The sequence below is a fragment of the Nyctereutes procyonoides genome, unplaced genomic scaffold (assembly GCF_905146905.1).
Source record: "Nyctereutes procyonoides isolate TBG_1078 unplaced genomic scaffold, NYPRO_anot_genome, whole genome shotgun sequence".
NCBI lineage: Eukaryota > Metazoa > Chordata > Mammalia > Carnivora > Canidae > Nyctereutes > Nyctereutes procyonoides.
The window spans coordinates 36,739,426-36,762,302 of record NW_026575120.1 but is presented as its reverse complement, the minus strand read 5'-3'; the positions used below and the strand labels follow the sequence as shown (position 1 = coordinate 36,762,302).

The window sequence follows — 22,877 nt, the reverse complement described above, 5'->3', positions numbered from 1 at the left end:
AAAACTAAAAAAAAAAGAAAAAAGTAAGTGATGAAATAATGTCAGCAATAATTCTTGTTGATAGCACATGCCCTTCAAGATAACATAACGTAAAGGGTGCTAAGGGCACTTGTGAAGTTCTTCCCTAAAACCTATAATCCCAGTTTCATCTTTGAAAAGAAATCCAAGGAAGTCAGAATGAATATTACTCTGCCAAATACCTGACCAGTATTTTCAAGGTCATGAAAAACAAGGAAAGATGGAAAAACTGTCACAGACCAGAGGAGCTGAAAGAGACATGAAAACTAAATGCAGTGTGGCATTCTATTTGTCCCTGAACTGGAACGGGGTATTAGTGGAAAACTGGCAAAATGTGAACAAAGCCTGGAGTTCAATTACTAGTAGTACGGCGGTGTCAGTCTTAGGTGGAACAGGTGTATTGTGGTTATAGGAGATGTTAGCCCTGGCTGGGACCGGGGGAAGGGTACAATTCCTGTACTATTTTTGTGACTTTTCATTAAATCTAAGATTATTCCAAATTAAGAAGTTCACTTGAAAAAGAGATGCTTACTGTTTCAAATATGCTATTAACTATGAGGTGGTATAATCTTTTTGTGACCTGACTCAGTGTTACAGAATAAAAAGGCAAGTACTTCTTGGCACCTAGGCAAATCTGAAATACCTTTTTATGAATTCTTTCACCTTTAAAGTGTTTCCTCAAAAAATCTAAACTTGTGAGTCTCTATTGCATATTTTGGAAACTGTTTTATCTGAAAACTATGCTTGCTTGAAACTTTGCTGGAAACTTGATAATTTTTAAACTGTGGTAACAGCCCAGGTCCACAAACTGCCCAGTTTCCCAAGACACCAGAGAATGGTAGGACTTGATCAAAGAGAACTGGCATTCTATATAATTTTTTCAGGGTTGGCTCCAGAAGGAGTAATCCTGCTCATTCCTGCCCTGCCTCTTTACCTGTCAAAATCCTGTCATCTCCATCACCGCCTTCGTTTTCACCTGTTTTTCTTAGGGGGATATCCTGTCACACTTCTATGCCATTGACTCCCTTATTTATACTTCTTGTCTGGAATGCCAAAGCCTATTTCTAACCTAACTGGAGGGCCATAAGAATTTCATTTCAGTGTCTAAAACACAATTCATCATGTTTCACACAGAATCCCATTTTCTCTTTATTTTCCATCTCATGCACTGGCACTACCATCCATCCACGTGGCAGAAACCTAAGAGTAGCCTTATATTTTGCTATACCATCGCTTACCACTTGGCCACAACTCCTTTAATTCTGTAGGTATCTCTTGTGCCCACTTTCTCCTTTCTAGTCTTACTGCTACTAGGTTAGTTCAGACCATTATTATTTCTCAGTTGGGTTATTTTATGAGCTTCTATTTGTCCTCATGTTAGTTACCAATGCATTGTGGGTTTTTTTTTAAAGATTTTATTTATTTATTTATTCATGAGAGACAGAGAGAGAGAGACAGAGACCGAGAGAGAGAGAGACAGAGACACAGGCAGAGGGAGAAGTAGGCCCCATGCAGGGAGCCCGACGTGGGACTTGATCCCGGGTCTCCAGGATCACGCCCTGGGCCAAGGGTAGGCGCTACACCGCCAAGCCACCCAGGGATCCCTGTATTGTGGGTTTTCTGTTTGTTTCAAATTTTCATTTAAATTCTAGTTAGTTAACATTATAGTATAGTACTAGTTTCAGGTATAAAATTTAATGATTCATCACTTAAATATAACACCACTGCTCATCACAACAAATGCCCTCCTTAACTCTCATCACCTTTTTAACACCTGCTCAACCCACCTCCCCTCCAGCAACCCTCAGTTTGTTTCCTATAGTTGAGTCTCTTATGATTTGCCTCCTTATCTGTTTTTTTACTTACTTCCACTATATTCATCTCTTTCATTTCTTAAATTGCACATGAGTGAAATCATATGGTATTTGCCTTTCTCTGACTTATTTCACCTACCATAATACATTCTAGCTCTCTCCATGTCCTTGCAAATGGCAAGATTTCATTCTTTTTGATGACTGAGTAATATTCCTCCTGTATATATGCATATATTTATACATGTGTATATATATACACATACACACACACACACACACACACACCACATCTTCTGTATCCATTCATCAGCCAATGGACATTTGGGCTCTCTCCATAGTTGGGCTATTGTTGATAATGCTGCTATAAACATTGGGGTGCGTATGCCCCTTTGAATCTGTATTTTTGTATTCTTTAGATAAATATCTAATAGTGCAATTGCCAGAACTGTTTTTAACTTTTTTGGGGAAGCTCCAGAGTGGCCACAACAGTTTGCATTCCCACAAATAGTGTAAGAGGGTTCCCCTTTCTCCACATCCTTGCCAATGTCTGTTGTTTCCTGAGTTGTTCATTTTAGCCATTCTGACAAGTGTGAGGTGATATCTCATTGTGGTTTGGATTTGTTTTTCCCTGACAATGAGTGATATTGAGCATCTTTTCATATGTCTATTAGCTATTTGTATGTCTTCTTTGGAAAAATGTCTATTCATGTCTTCTACCCATTTCTTAACTGGATTATTTGTTTTTTGGGGTGTTGAGTTTGAGAAGTTCTTCATAGATTTCAGATACTAATCCTTTATTAGATGTGTCATTTACAAATATCTTCTCCCATTGTATAGGCTGTCTTTTAGTTTTGTTGACTGTTTCCTTCACTGTGCAGAAGAAGCCTTTTATCTTGATGAAATCCCAGTAATTCATTTTTGCTTTTATTTCCTTTGCCTTCCACCATGTGTCTAGTAAGAAGTTGGTATGGCTGAGGTCAAAGGTGTTGCTGCCTGTGTTCTCCTCTAGGATTTTGATGGTTTCCTGTCTTACATTTAGGGCTTTCATCCATTTTGAATTTATTTTTGTGTATGGTGTAAGAAAGTGGTCCAGTTTCATTTTTCTGCATGTGGCTGTCCAGTTTTCCCAACACCACTGCAGTGCATTGTAATTAGATGTCAGATGTTCAAAGTCTGGGCCTGGCACTCTTTTTAGCTGTGTGTTGACAGAAAGAGAAATAGGTAATAGAAAGCTGTTTAAGTTTTTTAAGCCTCAGCTTTCTCATCTGCAAAATCAGAATAATAATTTACTTATATCAGCAGGTACAGAGACAAAGCACTTCATTGTCTGCCACATATAAAATCCTTAATAAAAATTTAATAGTAGTATTAATAGTCATATTGTTGTATACTTTAGGTCTTGTGATCTGCAACATATTTTATAAAATGTATTTATATATTTACATAACATTGTATTTTGTAAATTATAAAAGATATATAATTTATATATAATTGTTAGTATTTCACAAAATATATTACGATATAAATATATTGTGCTCTCTTGATTTTATAATATAATTTTAGAATTAGACAGTGTTTTTAGAAATCTTATAAACTAGTTACAGTTTATAGCCCAGGTTATATGGACTTACCTTTACATTTTTTGTTTCAGACATATTCTGATTCCACAAGAACTGTCTTAATGTTAGAAACTTGAAATAAATGGGGAACTCTTTACACATTGAAATGTTTCTCAGGGCATGTCTTCAGCCTTCCTCCTTCCCAGGGAACTGGTGAGAATGGTGACTGTGTGTTTAGTACAGAATTCAGTAGAGAGGTGAGTTACACAACCTGCTAATCATTGTTTACTTCTTGACTTGGTGAGGAGAGAAAATGGGACATGTACTCTGACTTCTTTAATCCTGCCATAGCCATGGTGTGCCTTACACTCACTAAGGGGTGTATTTAGAATTTAGAGTTGCAACAGCAGACTTCCTCCCTTTAGACATACTATGGAAGCTACTGAGGATCTTCCTCTAATTGTTTTAACAAACTTTTGCATGGTACCTATCTTGGTCGTTATACTTGGTTGGATGACTGACCTCATGGCTCCGACCTTCCAGTCTAATAGAGGACACAGATGTACATGTAACCATAGAATAACTCAGGCTACAGTTATTGCTGTACCCATGCCTCTGCAGGAAAGATTCAGCTTTTTTTTTTTTAGTGAATTGTTTGTAGAACCCTTCTCTGTTTCACCCTTTAGCTTTTCATTGGAGAAAATAGAATAATATAATTATTTTTCTAATGAAATTGGGGCTCATATCCATGTGGCCTTCCATGATCTCCCTTTTTAAATAACACCCCTCATCCTGCATCCTCTCCCATCCCTTGACTCAGCAGTCTTTATCACCTTGTCTGCTGGGTCTTCTCCATCACACCTGTCACCATCTAACATATATATTTAGGAAATTTATTTCTATTACATCTTCACACTGCAATGTAAATTTCATATGGGCAGGTAACTGTACATGTTTATTCTCTGCTACATTCCCAGGACAACACCTGGCACATAGTGGGCACTCCGTATGTATTTATTGAATGAATAAATGAATGCGTACATAGATGGAAGAATTTTTTTTTTAGCAAGGCTTTTTTTTTATCAAATGTTGGTAAATTTTATTAATCTAGTTTAACAAGGTGTATCCTGCTCCAGCTATTGGCCCATAATAATTGAAATTTTTTTTGGCTTTGGCAGCATATGGAGCTATTATTCAATCATTTATACTTTTAGTATACTTTTTCTCTTCATCTTATGGATGGGTGTGTGTGATTAAAAATGGAACGTGTAATGCCTTCTTTTCATTTTATTAATTGGTCTTTTGTAATTTCTGAAACCTACTTTTTCCCAGTTCTAAGTTACTTGCAAAAGTTGAGAGCTAAAAAATGAAAATACGTAGAGATTGTCTCATAAGCCACTGCCATTGAGAACTTGACAAGAATAAATCTTGCCAACTTCCTTAAAGTAATACTGAAAGTAATACCATTCAATTCCAACATCTGCTGGATAGCTGAGGCCTTGTAAGACTTATAGGACAGCTTTCTCTACTTTCTTGCCTCTGCCTGTCTGCCTCAAAGCAATGTTGTAAACTTAAATCAATAATTTTTATGAATTTCTAGGAAGAAACACATGTATACTTATAGTAGACATATTCAGCTATACTTAAGTATGTCTACACAAAACACCTCTTGTTTTTTAGTACATAACCAGCATTGTTCTCTTTGTCAAGTGCCAGAGTGACTACTTACATATTCAGGTTCTGGAACAGATGCTGTGCAAGTTAAGTATCAGACAAGGAAGGAAGAAGCAAGGAGAAGGAAAGTATTCTGGGCATTGAGTGAACAAGCAGGCTGTTTCCTAGATCATTTTAGAGAAGCCTTCAAAAGAGAAATTCACATCTCTGTTTTTCCTTCTTCTTAGAGACCAGCAATCTTTTTTATAATGCTGTGTAACAAGAGAAAATAGATACACCCAGTGCTTTGAAGTGACTCGGGAGCTGTTGCTACGGATATAAAAAGCTTACTGCCTCAGCCACTGTGGCAGCCTAATCCATCCCTGCCAGAGGAGAAGCGTGCTTTTATAGGCCCCGGGACCAGGGTTAAGTTTATCTGCTTACCAGGAATCTCAGTTGGATGACTCACTTGCCAGATAAAATTTCTTATTAATGCAGAGAATTGCAGATATGGTTGGTGTGATGCTCTTCTGCAGAAGACAGGCTGACCTTACGTGAAAAGGACTGTTTTATTTTGAATTACTGCATTGCGAAGGTACAGAAACTGCAGACAGGAGGAGGAAACTCTGTCTTGGGGACTTCTGTAACAATAATGCACGTATAGTGGAATATCCTGAGAGTATATAATAGATTAAAAAATTTCTCCTTATTCTGCAGATCCCTTAGCAAGACATATGTGGCCATACCCCTAGCCATGAGTGTGATTGTCCACAGTAGTAGTAACAACTGTATTTGTGGGGTGCCTGGGTGGCTCAGTTGGTTAAACATCTGCCTTCAACTCAGTTCAACTTAAATCAATATCCTGGTGTCCTGGGTCGAGCCCATGTTGGGCTCCCTGCTCAGCAGGGAGTCTGCTTCTCTCTTTGCCCCTCCCCTGGCTTGTGTTCTCTCCCTCTCTCTCAAATAAATAAATAAAATCTTTTTAAAAATTTTAAGAAAATAACTATTTGTAAGAAATGATTTGTGTACAGTTTAAGTCATGACTGAAGAACTAAAAGGTTTTTCCTGCTTATCATGGGGATGTACATATCAGATCAATATACTTTCAGTGGTAGTTAATTAAGTAATCAGAAGAGAAATATATACATAGAAATACATTGTTCTTGGGGCACCTGGGTGGCTCAGTGGTTGAGCATCTGCCTTCGGTTCAGGTCATGTTCCCAGGGTCCCGGGATTGAGTCTTGCATCAGGCTCCTTGCAAGAAACCTGCTTCTCCCTCTGCCTGGGTCTCTGCCTCTCTCTGTGTGTCTCTCATGAATAAATAAATCTTTAAAAAAAAAAAAAAAGGAATACATTCTTCTTTGTGTTAGGTGATGAGTATAAGTATCTCAGAAAGTCCCATTTAAATCAGAGGAGAAGATGAAATTTGCATAGTATTCACTTTCCATTCTTCTATTAGTAGCCAGAAGTAGAAAACGCCATTCTGTTTCCATGACCGTCTGCTTTCCCAGAGCTGTTCTGCTTAGCATTCCACGGTCACCGTGTTGGTCCATAAGAGCAAGTGGCATACTAAAATCCAGATGCCTAGAGTAGATGGCCAGTGATTGCAGCTCCTTTTCTGAATCCACAATGTACCTTCCTCTCACCATGTATGTGAATTTATGTCATTTCCAATATGAACAACTGGATCGAGATATTTTGAAACATATTAGGAAAGGGGGAGTATCTGAATTCAAAGTACACTGATTGCATGCTAATTCTGTCTCCTCATCTATTTCTACTCAAGATTTTAGATGCTTATAAAATAGACCCTAAATATTCTGATTTTTAAAGCATTCCTATAAATAACTTCAGAAAGAGGAAGTTATTATTGAACAAACATTTTATTCCAAATTACACTCAGTTTACTATGATGCTCTTGGATGTGGAACACGTTTTGCAAAATAGTAAATAATAGCATTGCTTATAGCATTAAGGTGAACCGGAGGATGATGAGGTGATCAGCTATTTTGTGTGCATGTATTAGGTAAAGCACACTTACACTGCAAAAAATAAGCTTTAAGTAATTTATGTCACTGCAGTAACAGTTTTAACATTCTCATTTGGCATTATAAAATGGTCGAATGCATATCTAGAAACCAGAGTGTTAATGATCAAGTGCAAAATTTGCAATCAAAATGTTCTCTATTCTCCCAGAAGGTGGAAAGGGGATAATTAACATAAACTATTTATATTGCTCCAGATTGCAAAACCTAAGGATTGCGCTACAGCAAGTCTGATAGCCACCTATTATAAACTGGTCAATAAAAAATGAAGAGTTTTATACCACTAAACTTTGGGAAAATAATGCACTCAAAGTACTGCAAATAGCTAAATCCAATTCATCTAGACAAGGAAACCAAGAGTTTCATTTATCACTTTGGACAAGAATATGCAGCGAAGACTTTCTTTATGGTTGAAGCAAAGCAAGAAATACTGTTGTGTAAAAATGAATCCCGGTGATGCAAGAGAGGATAATTGGTATTAAGAAATGATCTGCCAGTGCAGAAATACTCATCGTCAGGGAACAAAGCATTTCTTACCAAAGTCCATCTGTTTGCAGAAAGATTTGGACAATCATCTGTCTCTTCTCACCTTGCTCAGTAGGTGGAAATGACTAAAGAAAGTAGGTACAGTTTCATGTCCCAGATTCCACAGAAGGGGAAGAATGATAGCTTAGTGCTCTTTCAGATATTCAGCTTCCTTAGGGAAACACGTATGTTTGAGAATTCTTAGCCCCAGTGAAAAGTATCTGGTCTGTGTTGAACAGGAGGCTCCAGAATGCAGAATGGAATTTTTTCATTCATCTACCGAGCAATCATTTAGCTTCTGTGGACAAAATTTGTATAATGCAAATTGTAATAGCCTTTCAAACTGTACTTCCAAATAGCTGATTGTTTCTGAATATGGTATAAATTATCTTTTGATTTTTTTTTATTTTACACCAAATACTAGCTGTGTTGAAGATGCTATGTGAAGCATTCTAGCTGTTCTAAAACACAAGTAATACAGTTTTCCATTTCTCAGGACCCCCATAATTCAAAAAGAATATCTTTTCTGTAGAAATATCTTCATATCCTGAGAATGTGAGGGGTTTGGAGACCATAATTACCTCCCGTAGATTTATAATATCCATGTACTTATTTATATAAACCATGACTTTATGTAATTTTACTTACTCATAAATATATTCCTGAGTCTTCAAAGAGTTTAATTTTCAGCAGAGATAATAGAGTAAAATCATGTAAAAAAAAATCCATTAGTGTGCTTATTTATTCTATCCAACTCTCCTTGGCACTCACTTCCTGATACTGAGAAATGTGAACACATGTAAATTACTTCTTGCCATCCCTTGGTGTTTTTACTTGGGAAGGAAAAAGACCATGTTTCCACATTTTTGTATATATCAGTGTTGTATTGTTTATACAGAAAAGATGTCTCATTCCCAGGGATCTCATTGATATGGCTTGAACTTATAGTCCAATTGATCAAGGGAATATTAGTACTCAGGACAAATCTCTGAGGGAAGACAAAACTACTACTAAAAAAAATTCAAAGCTTTGTCCAGGGTCAACCAAAAAAGCATTGCATTATTCTGGGAATGAATGCACTCGTTCTGTACTCTCTCATGACCAGGGTACCTGACATTAAAGTGCTTCAGGCATTCTTAATGGCAGTCAGAAAGTAAACCAAGAAAAATTCAAACAGCGTATGCAGGAAGAGCTCTGAGGATGAGAACTGTTCACAGCCATCGTCATTGTTAGATTGTTTGTGGTCAACATATGGAGAATCTTTATTTTCTAGACAAGGAATTTAAATTTTGATATACAGGTGATGGCAATCCACTAAAGAATTTTGAATGGAAAGCCACAAAGTCATTTTGAAAAACAGCATAATGGTTGTATGCAAGCAGAATCAAAGGACAAAAATTACAGTGACACAAATGAAAGAATCGATTGCAGGATGCTTTGAAGAATAACTCTTTAGTCATTTTCCCCAGTAAGATTTTGAGAAAAGAATAGAGACCATAAAAATAAAGTCCATACTTGTTAATGATTTGGTCTTGTTTGCCAGAGAGTTACAGCATGAAAACTAACTGTTGAGCTAACCATTCAGCTGACAAAAGTCCTTTATGTGTACCCAGGTACCCTGCTAAGTATTCTAGGTTGAGAAATGCATCCTGTATAAGACACAGTTCTGACTCTAAGAATGTGTGGTCTTTGGAGTAGATGCTTTCGTTAAGCAAATGATCGTGATATGTTCTCAGTGATGCTGTAGCTGAAGTCTCCTGGGACCATGAGAAGCCTCTTGGTAGTGAACCTTCTCCAGTGTCCACTCTCCTTGGGCACAAACCAGATTAGGAGCTGCCCTGAGTGAGGGGAGTGCTTAATTCTGAGTATTTAGGGTGAAAGGTAAAACTCATAGCTTTGGAATGTCAAAGGGCAGGCAATCCTGAAAATACATGCAAGCTAATGGAGACTGAACCTGTAGGGTGGAAACCACACATACAACCTTACTGGGACAGGTCAGTCTCTCCTGTGTCAAGCAAGGACCTCTGCCGCAAAGAGTTTCTTCTAGTCCACACAAGGAGGCTGGAGTCCCGTTTGCTGAGCTGTCCAGAGAGGCATAGGGACATAGTAAGTTCCCCGGAGTTGGTCAGAGTATGGGCTACCTGGGCTTTTATGCTAAAACTTCTACTAGGGGATTGTGGTTTATAGCAGTCAGGAGTCATAGTACAGATCCTTATTAGTGCCTTCCTAGTTTTTCTTTTCAAATGCAGATAAGCTTGGATACACTGATCACTTTTCAGTAATGTAAATAGGTCCTTTCATCCTCTTTTTTTTTTTTTTACCTTTCTCTAAAGTAACATGTTCAAAAACAGTTTTATATGAACACATTTATGACATTTCTTAATAACATATTTACAGTTTGACAAAGTTGGAAAAAAAATACTCTGTTCAAACAAAATTCTTTTTTAGAAAGTAGAGGTAGGCATCCTTTAAAAAAGCCTTCACTTAATCACAGCCTTAACCCTGAATGTTCCTAGATTTCTTGTCTATGAATGGAAGACTCATTATCTTGCCATTGCAAGGGACATTATTTCTTTCTCACCCAAAGAGGCTTGCTTACCTTAAACTGTGACCCATTGAGCCTGGTTGAAATTTAAATGGAATCCCTATAGTCCTATTTTCAGAAACTGCCTTTCAGCTAGGTATTCTGTGTTTGTGAGTATAGTATCTTCCGATACCATAAAAATACAGCCTTTCATTTCCTTGGTGTCTCATTGTACTTTGTATCAATCACTGGAATTACTTTATAGGCTTATTAAAACATTTTGACATTGCTGATTTTTTGGTCAGTTTATTGTTTTTGGTCTCTCTTGATCCAGCTTCTTTCTCCGTGGCCTGTGTTGAGTTTTCAGTCTTTAAATAAGAGTTGGACCAAAGGATCTCATCATCCTGTTCAAGCCTTACCTTAGTACAGTACCTATCTGAAAGTTAAGTGAAGCTTAAGAATAACATCTCAATTTTTTGAGCCCCTACTCTTTATGTTTGTTAAGTTGGCTATGCTAATGTTAGTTTTAATTCTCCCCAGTAGGGTAAACATATATCTTGGTTTACATAGCATAGTCTTGGTTTATGCTCGTATTCTTGGTGTAATTATGTATAAAGTCCCCAGTTTACTTTCAGAAGTGTCTTAGTCTGTATGCTAAATTGCATGGTCACCCCTATTTATCAGGGAGAACCATAAAAAAATTGTCCATTTATGCAACTCTAGAATTCAATTTATGAAAAGTGAATGTAATTAAAACTTGCTGACAGCCACTGTCTCTGCTGTAGATTTCATGCATGCTGTATCTAAGTCTTTTCGAGGACAAATGCAGAAAAACATACCATTTGTTTACTGAAAGGTTTTTACTGCTCTAATAGAAAAATGAAATTGCTTCTCCTTTTAGTGTTATATATCCCTCAACCAGTCTTGTCATGATTTTATTAAGGCAAATTACGCAAAGCTAAGGTTTTCATTTATTTTTCTAAACAAAATAGACACAGTTTTTATTTAACCTGTTACAGTGGAAACCAGAGAACCTTATGTGGACTGTTAGAAGTGAAAGGAATCTTGAAAAATACATTAATGAATCTGTTCTGTCCCTTATCTTTATAGATGAACCACCAAAGTCACAAGGAGGTTATGTAACTTTTATGTGGTTACATGGCTTTTGAAAGAATATACCATCCTTTAGTCAGATCTCCAATATGTTAATACAGGGCTTCAGGGTTCCTTTTGCCACACACAATTGCATAAGGCAAAGGCTAACAGAAAGAGTCCATTAAACTACCCTGACTTGAGTGTAGGAAATAAATAGAAACCATTTAGAAGTTGATTTTTTTTACATTTTATATATCACAGAATATGGCATATGTTGAGTACTTGAGTGTTATATATGTTGTAGGCATGTGTTGAGTACTTGAGTGTATATGTGCACAGATACAATATTTAAAATACTTTCTCCATGAGGCTAATAAGATTGTAATATTATTACAATCTTATTGTAATAAGATTGAACGCTTTTTTAGAATAACATATATTGAATCCTTGTTACATCACAACCAGTAGAAAACATGTTAGTCTTTGAGACTACTATTCTTTAGAAAATAGTAGGCATGTTTAAAAATAAATGATTTGCCCTAGGGCATGTATGGCCTCTCTACTAGTGCCTTCTGAAATTCATGGTTAATCCTCACTAAAAATCCCTTGAATTCACAGTGTCTTTATGTCTAACTCCAGTATAAACTGGGCTTTTCCTCAAGGACAGCAATTCTCTATTAGAGAGAAGTAAGAGAGAGAATTCTCTAATAGAGAATTGCTGTACAGCAGCGGTAGTAATGCAGTTGTTTTGTTTTGTTTTTGCCACTACTTTTATTAGAATGGGCTCTGGAAGTTAGAGGTAGGTGTCTTCATTGCTTTTTGCTGTTTTTAGATTTGTGCTAAAACTGTAGCCCACTAGTCAACTTGAATACTTGAAATGTAACAGATTCAAATTGAGATGTGTTATTAGTGTAAAATACACTGACGATTTTGGAGACTAAATGTGAAAAAATGTAAAATATCTCATTTTTACCAGCTTTATTGAGATATACCTAACATATGAATTTGTATAAATGTAGGGCACACAACATGATGATTTGATACACAAATGTATTGCAAAGTGATTACCATTATAGTTAGTGAATACCTCTATCATCCCATGTAATTACTTTTTGTTTTGTTTTGTTTTGGTATGGTAATAAAATTTAAGATTTATTGTCTGAACGACTTTAAAATATATAATACAATGTTAGTAACTCCAGTCACCATGCTGTACATTAGATCCCCAGAACTGACTCATCTAATAACTGGAAGTGTGTACCCTGTGGCCAACATCTTTTATTTCCCCACCACCAGCCTCTGGCAACCGTCATTCTACTGTTTCTGTGAGTTTGGCTTTTTTTTTTTTTTTTAAGATTCCACATATAAGAGAGGTCATAGAGTATTTGTAGAGTATTTGTCTTTCTCTGTCTGACTTAACTTTATTGAGCCTAATGCTTTCATGGTCCATCTATGAACATCCATGTTGTTCTTACTGGTAGGATTTCCTTCTTTCTGGTGGCTGAATAAGAGTCCATTTTGCCTGTGTGTGTGTGTGTGTGTGTGTGTGTGTGTGTGTGTGTGTGTGTAATCTTCATCCATTCATCTGTTGAAAGATACTTAGTTGTTTCTTTATCTTGGCTATTGTGAATAAAGCTGCAATGAACATGGGACTGCAGATCTCTCTTTAAGACCCGAACTTCCTTCCTTTTGGATATATAACCAGAGCTAATTTGCATTTCTCTGATGATTAGTGATAGGGCTTCTTTTCATGTACCTGTTGGCAATTTGTGTATTGTCTTTATTTTTTTTAAGATTTTTATTTATTTATTCATAGAGATACACACATACACACAGAGAAAGAGAGAGAGAGGGGCAGAGACACAGGCAGAGGGAGAAGCAGGCTCCATGCAGGGAGCCTGATGTGGGACTCGATCCCGGGTCTCCGGGGTCACACTCTGGACTGAAGGCGGCGCTAAGCCACTGAGCCACCCGGGCTGCCCTGTGCATTGTCTTTAGAAAATGGCTAGTAAGCTCCTCTGCCTATTTTTTTTTTCTATAAATTAATTTTTATTGGTGTTCAATTTACCAACATACAGAATAACACCCAGTGCTCATCCCGTCAAGTGTCCCCCTCCGTGCCCGTCACCCATTCACCCCCACCCCCCGCCCTCCTCCCCTCCTCTGCCTATTTTTTAATCTGATTGTGTTTTTGCTATTGAATTATTTGTGTTCCTTATACATTTTGGATATTAATTTCTTGTCAGATAATTTGCAAGTATTTTCTTCTATAAGTCGTATTTTCCTCTTGTTGATAGTTTATTCTGCTATGCAGAATTAGTTTGATATAGTCCCACTTATTTATTTTTGCTTTTGTTGCTTGTGCTTTTAGTGTTGTATCTAAAACATGGTGGACAAGACTAAGGTCGAGGGTCTTTTTCCCCTTTGTTTTCTTCTAGGGGTTTTATAGTTTCAAAGTCATATGTTTAAGTCTTCAGTTTATTTTGAGTTGATTTTTGTGAGTGTTATAAGATAGGGGTCCACCTTTATTCTGCATGTGATTGTCCAGTTTTCCTAACACCTCAATATTTTTAATAAAGATTACATCCTTAAAATTATATTTAGATATATTGCATTAAAATATATACTTTAAAATTAATCTTACGTCTTTTTAAAAACTTCTTAAAATGTAGCTGTGTAGTAACTAGAGCATTTAAAACTCCCTCTGTGTAGCCTCTTATATTTACATTGTACAGTGCTGTTATATTCCATTCTTCTTTTGCCCTAAAAACTTTAGTTTCAACTTCATGGCAACCTCAGCACCCATTGCTATAGTCCTCATTGTGATAGTCCTGGCCATTTCCCCTCATGTCTTGATCAGGTTAACATATAGGTCACCAATACTTTTTCAACAGTACTGTCTTGATCCGTGATAAGTTCTAAATATACTCGAATCAACCTTCCAATACACAGACTTGTTTCCTTAAACTTATCCCGTCTAGTCATCTTACTTACTTTTTTAACTAAATTACTCAGTTCTATGAATACACCTAGGCCTTGTTGATAGCAAATAAGCCCTCTATAACCTCCATTTTGTCCATTTGACTCACTTTTTTGTACCTCAAATCCAGCAAATCTTCAGCTTAACCAGTACTCTGATCCACTGACCATGCTCTTTTCATATCCTTCAATCCTTGTTCATTCTCTCATTTACTCAAGAACTGTTGGCTGGACACTTACTATGTACCATTTCATGTGTGACATAATGGTGGCTTTATACCCCCTGACAATTTCTGTGGCTTGAGCTGTCATTGTGATGAGGTTGTGGGTATTTAAGAAGTGGAGAAATTCTGGATACATACTGATTTTTGGGAAATAACATAGGTCATGTCATTCCTGTGCTCAAAACGGCTCCCCATTTAATGCCAGTAAAAGTCAGAGACTTTACAATGACTTAACAAGTCACTACAAATGTAATTCTTCTATTTTACTCTGATTTCTCCTACTAATTTCTCATTTAATTTTAGCAGCTAGCCTCCTGATACTTTCTGAAATTGGCTGAGGCCATGTCACTGCTTCAGGGCCTTAATACAGTCTGTTGTCTGAAGAATCTTGCCCTGGGAATCCATACACGTGGCCATCTCCCTCATCTCTTTGGGTCTTCGTGCTGTTCTATTACTTTAGCAATATAGCCTGCCCTAGCTCCTATTTAAAGTGAAGCACATTCCCAACCTGTCATTTTTGATCTTCCCTTTCCTGCTCTGTTATTCTCCTAATTTTAGCACTTACCAGCATTTCACATCCTAATAGACTTATTTGTATGTGTATTATCCCTCCATTTGAATGTCAACTCCATGAAGGCAGGGGTTTTTTATCTTCTTTATTGATATACCCTAAGTGTTTAGAATGGCACCTAAAACATGGTAAATGAACAATAAACTTTACCAGAAGTAACAAATAGGAAATAAGTTACTCTTTTCAAAAGCCACAGACTATTTGAACCCTTGCTAAGTAGGGAAGTACTATTTTATAGGAATTAGATGATGTTAACTCAGCCTAATAAAATAGCTGCTTGCCTCTCTGGTTATTTATTCAATTTTTCCTGAGTTTTTATATGCTTAGGGGAGCTCAGTAAATACTTGCTGTCTGCTCTGTTGCAAATACTGCATCTAACACCTGTGATACATGGGCCTCTTCTAGAAGGAGAGATACTCAAGTATATTAACAGTTATAACAAAGTGCAACTGGGTGTATTGTGAAGAATAATTGTTATTGAAATTGTTTTGTCTGATGCAGACACAGACATCTGAAATGAAAGGATTTGTTATACTTACAGGCACTAAAAAGGAAGACATGGTGTGCCATGCTGGGGGTTACATGGGAGGAGTGCCTAGCAGGCAGGCTCAAACAGGTGGGGGCTGGAAGATAGAGTGGGGCCCCAAGGGGGGATACTTTATTGGGGATCAGTGTAGGTAGACAAGCAAAAGTGTGAGAGGATTTCACTGGTGTATTTGTTTGTTTTTGTTTCTGTTTTTTAAAGATTTTATTTATTTATTCATGATAGACATAGAGGGAGAGAGAGAGAGGCAGAGACACAGTCAGAGGGAGAAGCATGCTCCATGCAGGGAGCCCGACGCGGGACTCGATCTCGAGACTCGATCCCGGGACTCCAGGATCACACCCTGGACCAAAGGCAGGCGCTGAACCGCTGAGCCACCCAGGGATCCCCTCGCTGGTGTATTTGAATGTCACTAGGTCATAGGAGAGCAAGAAGTGGAGGCTTGTGGCAGGGACAAGCCTATCACCCTGCATACCTGTTCACCTGCGCCAGGTGCTCACAGCTTCTCTGAGGATGTTGAAGCCTCAGGAAATACAAAGTCTTTAAAATTTACAACATTTAAAAATTTTTTTTAAAAAATTACAACACACTGGGTAATATTAGAAATAAATGCGCAAGGCTTTGGATCCACATAGAAGAGTCACCCTGGTAGTCTCCAAATTTCAGATTGAACACTGTCCCAGTGGCATTGTAGTCCTAAAGACATAACTCTAGCCTTGTAAAACCTATGTAAATGCGCAGGGGAGGTGTCTGTCTCTCTTTTGTCTCTGTGAATATTGGATGTCCTACTAGGAGCCAGAGCCAGAGCTGCAGAAACCTCCCAGGCCGACCCCACCGCCCCCCGCCTTTGCCTGCAGCCCCCATTATCCTCTAATGTTTTTAATCAGTCTTGCTAATAAATACTTCCTGTAGGGAGAATGAGTAGTGATGAGAAGTAATCTTGCCGCTTCTTTATTCTGAAAAATTCAATCACTGATCTACAGACACTGCTTATTCATCATGATACCTTAGTGCAGAAGAGGGGGATTAAATTTCAGCCTTAAAAGTTACAGGATCCCTCAAGGCTTGGAGTATAGTAATGAAAAATTAAGAATCTGAAAAAAGGATTCCAGAATCTGCATAGTGAATAAACTATCACCAGGCCTTCCTTCTGATGTGAATTTAGGATTATGTGCATAAGAGTATGCCACGTGCTTTTTACTAGAGCCTTAACACTTTTGCTATGTTTCACATATAACTTCTTTGAATATCTTTTTCTTCAGTTTAGAGCAAATTCTCTTCAGTTTTTCTGAGGTTGTATATAATTTCTGGGCTTATTCCCCACTGGTTTGGAGGGGCCTTACTGATAAGTCCTCCTAGTTAAGATGAGGAGCCATTTCCTTGACTTGATACTCCAAACAGAAGCAGTCTCCTCTGCAGGTCTAAGCCTACTTGCCTGCGAGTTACCCACTTCCTCTGAAGATTAACAGATGTCCCTTTCTTTGCCCGTGTACTCAGAGTAATATGTGCTTCCCAGAATGGATGCTCTTCCTGGACCCCAAATCTAGTTCTCTGAGTTCTTGGAAGATCTCCAAAACTAGTAGTAGGCCCTCTACCTGTAGTGTGCCTGTCCTGATACCCTACCTTTTACATGAAGCATCTTACCCAAGTCCCCATTCTTCCTACATTCTGATAAAGTCAGAAATAGAAAACTCATTTCAAATATCTTGGTTCTTCTATGTAATTTACCTTTTGTGTTTTTATGGGACCCATTTTGATGTACATATTCCCACAACATGCAATTAATGTTTCTTCCTTAGGCGATGTGTCATTTTTTGCAGTGTCTTCGCTTACTCATTCATCAAACACCTCACTGTCTTCAGTGTTAGGGCTATTCAGAGTACCAGGGCTGTAACAAGGGGACCAAAGAAACACAGCCTTTGGCTTCATGGACTTCATACCACTTATTGTTCCTCTAGGAACTGTACACATCATATAGATGCTTGGTTAACATGTTATTCTTTTAAATCATGATGTCTTCGTGGACTAAATGTTATTTAAGCTTTTTTTCATGAACTATTTTAAAAACCTAAAAACCTATTAATTACTCCCTATTTTTAAATAATTTCTATTGTATTCCAGATAGAATGATGATTATTGCAGTCTGTTTTTGTTGTTTGTAAGCTTTTCGTATAATATTTTAGTTAAGCTCTTCAATCCTTCCTCTTCCATGGTGAATATACCAGCTTTGACTGTGTTGCTACATTTTGAGATTAGGATAACCAGAAGAAGGTGCATAGGGTCAAGGGCGGAGGCAGTGCCTCTTCTGTTCTCAAGTCCGTTGTGGGCTACTTTATGTAGGAGAAGGTTATTCCCTTTCACTTCCCTGCAGCCTGTCTTTACTCTGTCTTATATAGAAGGAAAGTAGGATAAATATCTTCGAAATATATTTTCAACAACAGAATATTTAAAAAATTAGTTACAGGAAATGCTCTCTTGAAACTGTTAACTTGAAAAATAACATCAAACTATAGATAACAATAACAAAAATGTTAATAATAATATAATTATAATAATACCAAAAATAAAGGTAATAAAATAGCTAATATTTTTTATTCAAATTCAATAGAGTTAACATATGTTACTAGTTTCAGAGGCAGAATTTGATGATTTGTCTGTTGCAGATAACACCCAGTGCTCATTACATCAAGTGCCCCCTTTAATGCCCATCACCCATTACCCCCACCTCCCCTCTAATGACCTTGTCTGTTTCCTAGAGTTAAGAGTTTCTTATAATTTACCTCTCTGTTTTCCTTTTATTTCATTTTCCCCTCCCATCCCTTCTGTTCATCTGTTTCTTAAATTCTACATAGGAGTGAAATCATATGGTATTTGTCTTCTCTGACTGACTTACTTTGCTAACATAATACTATCTAGTTCCATCCACCGTGTTATAAATGGTAAGAGAATAAAAGCTAACATTTTTAAATAATCACTGTTTCCTAAACATGTTGTCAGTGCTTTACACTTAACTCTTTTAATTACCTCATTTAAACTCCACAACAACCTTATCAATTATCAATTGGCAAACACTATCCTATTTTTACGTGTGAACATAAAAATGAAGTCCTGAGAGTTAGGCAACATTCAGTAAAAAAGACAGTACGGGTCCCCAGAATACTTAAATTCTAGTGAGGCAACAAACCTGTATGTTAGAAAAGAATAGCCCACAGGTATGTTATGGGATGGATAGGAGAAGCACCGACTGTGAAATCAGGGAAGATTCGACGAGGAAGGAACACAGAAGCAGAGTTGTAAAGGTAAAGTTGGCTAGTTTTCTCAATCAACAGGCAGATGGGAAAAAGATAAAATTGGTACTTGAAAGAGTTGGTTTTGAAATGTGACTGCTACTCACCAATTTTGTGACTTTAAACAAATGACTTAATTCCTTTGTCTGAACAACAAAAATGATAACTACCTTTTCTTTATGGCTTATCAAATAAAATATAGTATTGAAAGCTCATTTTCTTTGTTAGATGCTACTTAATTATTGAAAATTCTTAAAATATATGTGACTTTCAGTTTTTCTTTTCCTTGCTTAGGTAGACGTAATTGTGACCTTGGGAGGTCTTGCCGGGCGTTTTGACCAGATTATGGCATCTGTGAGCACTCTGTTCCAAGCTACATGCATCACTCCTGTGCCAATTATAATAATCCAAGAGGAATCTCTCATCTACCTTCTTCAGCCAGTAAGTGAAGAATAAATATAACGTCAGCACTTTGCTTTCACAGAACTTCTAATATTTGAGTAGACTTGAAAACATGAGCCTACTGTGTGTCTTGGAAGTTGATACATGAGTGAATTGACCATGTTTGACTACTTGTGTTTACCCTGATCTACTACCTTATAGCATGGAGCAGCAAAAATGTAGAGGAGAAGCCTCAAAGTTTTCATTTTATTATACCCAGGGAAGGAAAAAAAAAAAAGCAACAACAACCAGACTTGTAACTTTTAATTAAATTGACTAAGAATTAAATTTAACACCCTTGCATTTTGAGCAGCTGAATGTGAATGCCACTTGAGAAAAATTTCAACAGAGGAAACACAAAGCTTGGCAAATATTTCAGATGGAATTCTCATATATTTTCAGTGTTGTCGTTATAATTGGAAACTGGATTTGATTTTGTTAAGCACTAAAAAGAAAATCTTTAGCTTTTATTCTTCATAAGTTGCCTGCTTATTAATTTCACTGCCTCAGAATAAATTTCTAATGATCATGTCATTCACTTCCCATGATGAATATAGAGGAAATTTTCTATCAACATAGTGCTTAGAACAGAATTCTTATTAAAGAAGTTTTATAAGGTTGATCAGAGGGTTCATCTAGAAAAATAATCACTTGGTAACATTATTAAAAGATAGTGGGCTGTTGTTTTTCTTTTTTGCCTCTCATTGTAATGTACTCCTTACAGCATTGCTTCATCCCATCTGCTCTCCACCATCTGTAACATGTCATTACCTAAAAATTGTTGTTTGGTAATATAGTGGGTATGATGCATGCTCCCTGTTGTTCAGCCAGCTTTGCATTTTTTTCCCTGACTTTTTGCATTGCCTAGCTTTGTTGTTTTCTGGAACACTTCCTATGAGATGTGAAAAGGGACCTGCAGGATTCAGTTTTCAAACTCCATACTGTCCATTTATTTAGTCAACAAACAGTTATGGAGTGCCTGCTATTTATTGCACTGCTAGGCAGTTGAGGACTTAAAAAAGATAATAACATGACCTTTGCTCTCTAGCACACGTCCAATGTTTATAAAAACAAACACAAAGCACTGTTAAAAGATTGGTACATAAATGAGATGAAAGATTATATAATTTGGTCCTAAGTGTAGTAAGGAAAGTCCACCCAGAGGCACTCATATTTTATTCATTCTGTTAATTCAGCAAATATTTATTTGGTACCTACTATATGCCAGACACTTACTTATCCAGGGATATGGTGGCCAACTAAAGAGACAAATTTCTGGATTTTGTGGAACATTTGTTTTTTTGAGGCTACGTTGGAGCAGGATCTTTGAGGATGAGTAGATGTTTGCTGTGGGAGATGATGAGGAAGTCATGAGGCAGGAGGAGCCACTAAAGAAAGATGGAGGCACAGGGCATGTTGTAGGATCTGCAATACAGAAAATGCTAGAAGATTAGACTAGAAAACTACATAGGTCATGAAGAGCCTTAAATTTGCACAGTGTAGTGTGGACGTTTTTGCTGTAGGTTATAAGAAGTCGTTAAAATGTTTCATTTAACGGTATGATGTGAGCAGATATGCTTCTGTGTTTTCTAATCATATGTTTGTTAAATACCTATAATCTCCTAACAATTTCTGAAGGGTGAAACTTTCTACCATTGTAAATCATTGAGCTTTATTATGTTGTATCAAATTGATGGGATGATTGCTAAAGTCGTTGCCCTTAACTTGGCTGGATGTAGATATTCTAGTTAATAGATCACTAGTTAGTTTCAGCTGCAGGATAATAAGTTTTAAAAAGTAAAACTGGAGATTAACTGATAAGAAAAATCCACATCTGAAAAATGACTTTTGCCCTTAAGAGTTGTGTGGTGTCCTGTACCATCGCTGTAATGTGTGTAATTGTGGACTTCCTAATTCAGCTTGGGGTTCCCTGGATTTCCTCCATCTACAGATTGCCGTCTGTCATCCTTTTGGAAAACTCAGCCATTAGTTTCTCAAATATTGTCTTGGCGCTTTTCTTCTCACTTCCTTGGCAACTCCAGTTAACTGTAAATAAGATCTTCTAATTGTATCATGTGTATCTCAAAACTTCTCTTTCACATTTTCTGTGCTTTACCCTCTCTGGGCTGCGTTCTGAAGCTCAGCACCTGTGTTCCTTACCTCTCTTCTGCTTCAGCCATGTCTGTTTTGCTGCTAAAACCATCCAGAGTTTTAAGCTCCCACCATGATTCTTCTTTATATATGCTTGTCCTCTACTTACTTTTCAAGACGGTTTCTTAAAACATAGTCATCATACTTACTTTATGGTCAAGAATAATTCTCATACCTGCAGTCTTTATAAGTCCACTGACTTTTGTATTCATTTTTGCTTTTATATTTTTGTGACCTCGATTTCTTCTGTGTGTTGTGACTTTTGGCCATGACCTTATATCTCTGGGAACTTTCCCTGTGGGAATTATTTGAAGTGTAAATTAAAGGTGAGTCCAAGGAGAATTTAGAGCAGACTCCTAGGCCAGTTATTTTATAGGCATTAACAACTTGGGACATCTTGGGGAAGACTTTTTGACCATCTAGGTGTCGTGAATTCTAGGCAGTTCTGCTAGGAGTTGGATTTCTGGTTACAGGTGCTCAGGGGGGCTTGCTCCCCCTTGTCATCTACAGAGTGCCAGGGCTTGGCTGTGGTCACGTGGGAGTGTTATTTATATTTATCTTACACTGAGTTCTCCTTTTACACTCCCACCATGGGCAGACTTTGGGCCTTATCTCCTTATGACCTTCCATACTTGGATGCCTTGGAAACCAAAGCTCATCTGCTTTGGTAAACACCAAGTATTTCAAAGATGAAAGTTAGATTTGGTTTTCTTTTCAGTATAACCTTAGTATCTGGCTTCTGAGTATCCTTAAAAAACAAAAACAGGTGTTTGATGCATTTTAAAAGATTTCTTTTAATGTTTTTCTAGTACTTTTTATTTTAAGTTGATCAGGGTACTCATTTGTGATAGAGCCTCTGTAACTCTGGTCTTACCTGGCTATGTTATAGAAATAATAAACCCTCAATCTCAGAGGCTTGACCTAAATTAAGGTTTTGAAGTTTTTTCTCATCAGTAGAATATCTGGTCTGGTTTGGGTGGCATCCTCCATTTTATATCTAAGCCAACTGGAAAAACTTATGGCATTGGGGAAAGAAATAGCTAGAAAGTGGCACTGCATGTTTTTAAAACCCAGGCTGGCCATGTCCTATGTCACATTTGGTGGGAACACAGTGACACTCCCCCCACCCAACCCTGCTAGGCAGTCTAAGAAAAGAAGGACATGGCCCAGGGAGAGGAATCACTGTGTGAGCACAGAACTTTGTCTCTCTCAAACTTCCAGAAACTGAAGTTTGGAAAGAAAGTCTAGAGTTATGACCATACATAGTTTCTAGAGCATACTTTTTTTTTCTCATTTATAAAATATGTGTTAAACTTTAATTAGTTGTTAAAAGAGAATCCTCAGTTCTCCAAACATAGTTACCATATAAGGTGTAGCAGCATAGCTTACCTGCTCCAAAACTGTGCCTTCTAGATTCTTTGGTAAATTGTGATTTTTGTTTCATTGA

At 37.2% G+C, this 22,877-nt stretch overlaps 1 protein-coding gene across 3 annotated transcripts in view; it reads left to right on the top strand.

Moving 5' to 3' along the window:
* TPK1 (thiamin pyrophosphokinase 1) overlaps window positions 1–22,877 on the top strand; it is a 316,037-nt gene that overhangs the window by 164,989 nt on the left and 128,171 nt on the right. For all 3 annotated transcript variants that reach the window (XM_055335380.1, XM_055335382.1, XM_055335381.1), the window contains exon 6: window positions 19,133–19,279. In XM_055335380.1, coding sequence (XP_055191355.1) covers window positions 19,133–19,279 — 147 coding nt within the window. The remainder of the gene's footprint in view (window positions 1–19,132; window positions 19,280–22,877) is intronic.